At 40.0% G+C, this 4,182-nt stretch overlaps 1 protein-coding gene across 1 annotated transcript; it reads left to right on the top strand.

Annotated features, from left to right (window-relative positions):
- Window positions 1–2,945: 2,945 nt before the first annotated feature.
- Window positions 2,946–3,851, top strand: LOC102801193 (carbohydrate sulfotransferase 1-like). The gene has a single exon (XM_006814678.2). It carries the CDS (start codon window positions 2,946–2,948, stop codon window positions 3,849–3,851), a length of 906 nt encoding a protein of 301 aa, XP_006814741.2.
- Window positions 3,852–4,182: the final 331 nt, after the last annotated feature.

The raw sequence follows: 4,182 nt of genomic DNA, 5'->3' as shown, positions 1-4,182 counted from the left end.
TGCACATTGTCATTTAAAACATTGTACAACCAAGGTGATTACCAATCATAAGACTGGTTACGAACCACATCGATGTCACGACTCGGTTAGCCTTGCTCAACTGGTAATCAGGTGAAGCGGGTGATCCCATACCAACCAACCACACTTCGTTCAAAGACAGGTCTAGGTTATTCCTCTGCGTGTAATATTTAAGAAATATGCGTGCAGATGTGTTTATGTTATGGATTCCTGAACAATGATTGTGATTGTACATTTTTTTTCAGTTTTGCCATCGCTCCGAAGTTTTTAATGCTTCTCCTATAATCACATGTATTTGTCTATTTAGAAAATACGAGTCAAAATAGCGTTTAGGAAAGTGTGAGTTATTTTCTGGTATATTTTGAGACAACGTGACTGTGAAGACCGTCATAGGAACGTAACATGTCCCACAAAGCCGTGTTATAGTACTATAGTGCGGTAAAGAGAACAAATCTTTTTTTTGGGAGGGGGTTTTCAATAGGCATTATTCCCGGGGGGGGGGGGCTACTTCCATAGAAGTGCAATACGGGTATGTGCCGCCCGACTGGGTTGTCTTTTCACGTTTTTTTTTGTTTAGAAGTGGGTAGTCATTTATCAATGTTTTGGTTAAGAAGTGTGTAGCATTTATTTACCTTTTCACAGGTTCTTATATTCAAAGCCAGATACTGGAAAAGGCTGAATAAAATGTGTCGCCCGGGGGCGCCCACTGGTTGCGAAAGTTGTGAGCTGTTTTTTTTTTTGGGGGGGGGGGGGCTGAAAACCATTGTGTTTAGAAGTGGGTATATAAGTAGCAACAAAATGGTTTAGAAGTGAGTATGGTTTTCGAGAGGTGGGCTTCACACCCTTACCCACTTAATGTGGAAGTACCCCCCCGGGCGTTATAGATGGTTGTAATCTTTTCAAAGTTTCGATCAGCTCTAAGTCACCATCACCAAGCTTATGGTAAAAACCTCTGTTGCCTTTGCTTGATCTACAATAAACGAATCGCTGCCATATTTTACGAATGCCCCGGTCACTGAAGCGATACTTCTCGGCTATTTCACGGAAAGATGAACAATTCCCAGTGACCGGATCTCCCCCGTTCAACAATATGTCAGTTACAATAATGTTTTGTAGCTCCTCGATGTTTCAGCACCTCGTTTAAATTTTCTGCCCGTGTTACTCACGTTACCGGCCAAGTTTCAGTAGTCAGCTTACGAGCTTGATGTGCTCAGAAGCAGTGGGCGTGGTTTAACATTTTTATTTTGGCGCGTCAACCTTTTCTGTTTGGCGAGTCGATGTTTTTGTTTGACAAGTTAGCTGACAGCTAGTCAATTGATTGGGCCACGCGCACTGATGGCGGCGTCTTTTTTTTATTACGTTTTGAACACTCGCTTGGCTTCCGCAGTAGGTGATGTTTGCCGTATTGATGACGGAATCGTCGCACGCTTCTTTCAGAAATTTGTCTAGATTTCGGATACTGATACAGCCTTAGTCCCCTGTTTGACAAGAGCACTGACACACTCCGTGTCAACAATTTTGTCGATCTCCATTTCAACTTGCATAATCATGAATTAGTTAACGTCGCTTTGGTTCTAGAATATGACGTCATATGTCTGAATCGAGCATGCGTTGAACTGTATAAATATTAAGAAGTGGGCGTTTTTGTTAGGGCAATATTTGAGGGTCTTGAAATAGAACTTACTGCAGTGGTATCATTGTAGCTTGTGCTTGTTTATGATCTGATACCATTTGTTGCTGCGCTTGCCGTCGTTTGGAAATGTGCAAAAAAAAAACTCCCATCCTAGCATTTCAATAAAATAAAACGTCCGAAAATGAAAATCGTATTTTGATATTCGGCGTTCATTTTGTGATTGCTTACTGCAAATTCATCAAAATTACGCCAAAAACCAAGATGTTAAATTCCACAAAATATTAGTAATTCATTGGCTGCGGGAATAGTATTTTACGGTGTCATCATGCGGGTATCCAAACCGTGTACATGCATATTCTAATGATTGCCAACTGAGCGTTGTTAAAGTCTAAACACGCACATTCACCAACACTGCTTGGAATACATGGATACGGAAAGACGTATCTATGAAAGATCAGTGCGTCACGTCACATTATCAAGAACAGACACTAATCCTATATGGAACGTTTATCACTATACTAGTATGTGGCCCTCTCCAGATTCGTGACCTATGTCGAAACAGCTCTTAATCAGTATTATGGTAATTTGTATGTACTTTCCTTGAGTTATAATATGGGAACGAATACCCACCCCTTCGCAGTCACCACGCCCGAAGCACACCGGGAGTCAACTACTTTTGTAAAATAATTTCCAATGTGTGAATGCTCGTTAAGTAGTCTGCACCTGTTCCTAACGACTTCAGAGTGGCTGTTAGTTGCACACCGCGCTGTTCACGATCTCATTAACATGCGCACTAGTTTGTCCAGGCAGATAAACAGATAATATATTGTGATCGTAATTATAAACATCATTTTTATTGAGCTCATGGTTTGCAACGTTATGATAATACAGTGTCACGTCGGTTCACTGAATGAGTGAGACGGTAAGAATAAATGTCCAATAGTTTTGTTCAATTAAGGATTTATCATCGTATTCCATGTTTATTTTGCGAGATTACGCTCAATACAATGTCAATGTCTATTTAAGCTGCAATTCTTGAGTTGTTGAACATTGCATATATGAATAAGACATTCCACGTTGTTTTGCTTGTAGCTTAACTATGAATTCCGAGTTGAGAAAATGGCTGACACTGGTATGCGTAGTCTCCTTGGTAACCACGGCTATGGATTTCATTCTGCTTCACGACGGATACAACGCAATTTTCACGATTATGCGACCATTAAAGGGTACGTCACATTTGCAACAGCTGTACGGGAAAGAAGCGAGACTTGATAAAATACTTAATAGCAAAAATATGAAACGTCGAAAAAATGTTTATGTTATATTATTTTCACGATTTCGCACAGGGTCATCGTTCACAGGTCAATTATTCAACCAAAACCCAAATATATTTTATTATTTCGAACCACTGCACGCGTCGGTAGATGGCACCAATGGAGTACAATTATTAAACAAGTTGTTACAGTGTCGCTTTCCACCGAAATATGCAACAGAACTACGACGGTGGAAAATAGCAGTTGCCTATAGTAAAGCTATCCAAAACGTTTGTCGAAAGTACAACCAGTGTTCCATGGTTCCACCTGTCGTTCTTTCAAAGGAATGTGCTAAACGTCAAAGTATAGCAGCAAAGATAATCCGGGCATCCTCTCTTCGAGAACTCGAGTCATTGTTAGACTCGTATGGAACGTCCATTAAACTTATCCACCTCGTTCGTGACCCTCGTGGAGTTGTGAATTCCAGATATGTTTTTCCCGTGGTCAACAAAACACACGTTACTCGAATACACAATGGAATAACGGATAATATACGCGAATATTGCGAGTGGATGACAAACAACAGCGACTATGTCGATGCATCTAATATGTGGACCTCAAATAACTACAAATTAGTACGGTACGAGGACATAGCCTCGAACCCAATCAAGATGGCCGTGGAGTTGTACAGGTTTGTCGGAATACCGTTGCACAAAAAAGTGCTTGAGTGGATAAACTTTAATACAAGACAAAGTAATCCTACCATTGATAATAATATGTCAACAACCAAAAATTCCACAGCGGTTGCGCAATCATGGAGAAGTACTCTTCATCTTGTTGATGTACAGCACGTACAAGCGGTTTGTTTTGACGCGATGGACATGTTCGGTTATACAATGGTTTGGAACAATGTGGAGTTGTTAAATATGACACAGCCACTCTGGTGATTCAGAATCTAGTACTAACTGAATTTTTTAACGATTACACATAGTCTTTTCGAGAGAATAGTTTGTCACTGTGTCAATCATTATACACCGTACCAGGAATGAGCTCTTTGATAGAGTACTACATTCCGATTTCAATATTATTTTTTATAATATAAATTAATGTCCTTTTTACATTTTGTTTACATCTATTTTTTTGTCTAGGGTCAATGCATCCCTGTTCCTGATGAATATGATCAAATATTGTACTATTGCATCGTTTAAGAGCGATTTTCTTCTTTCACTCACAAAATACCATTCAAAAGTCACCCCGTCGTTTTCGGGGCACTGTCCT

Source organism: Saccoglossus kowalevskii, chromosome 8, assembly GCF_978046115.1.
Source record: "Saccoglossus kowalevskii chromosome 8, keSacKowa6.1, whole genome shotgun sequence".
Taxonomy (NCBI): domain Eukaryota; kingdom Metazoa; phylum Hemichordata; class Enteropneusta; family Harrimaniidae; genus Saccoglossus; species Saccoglossus kowalevskii.
The sequence above is the reverse complement of the archived record's forward strand: the minus strand, read 5'-3'. Positions and strand labels throughout refer to the sequence as shown.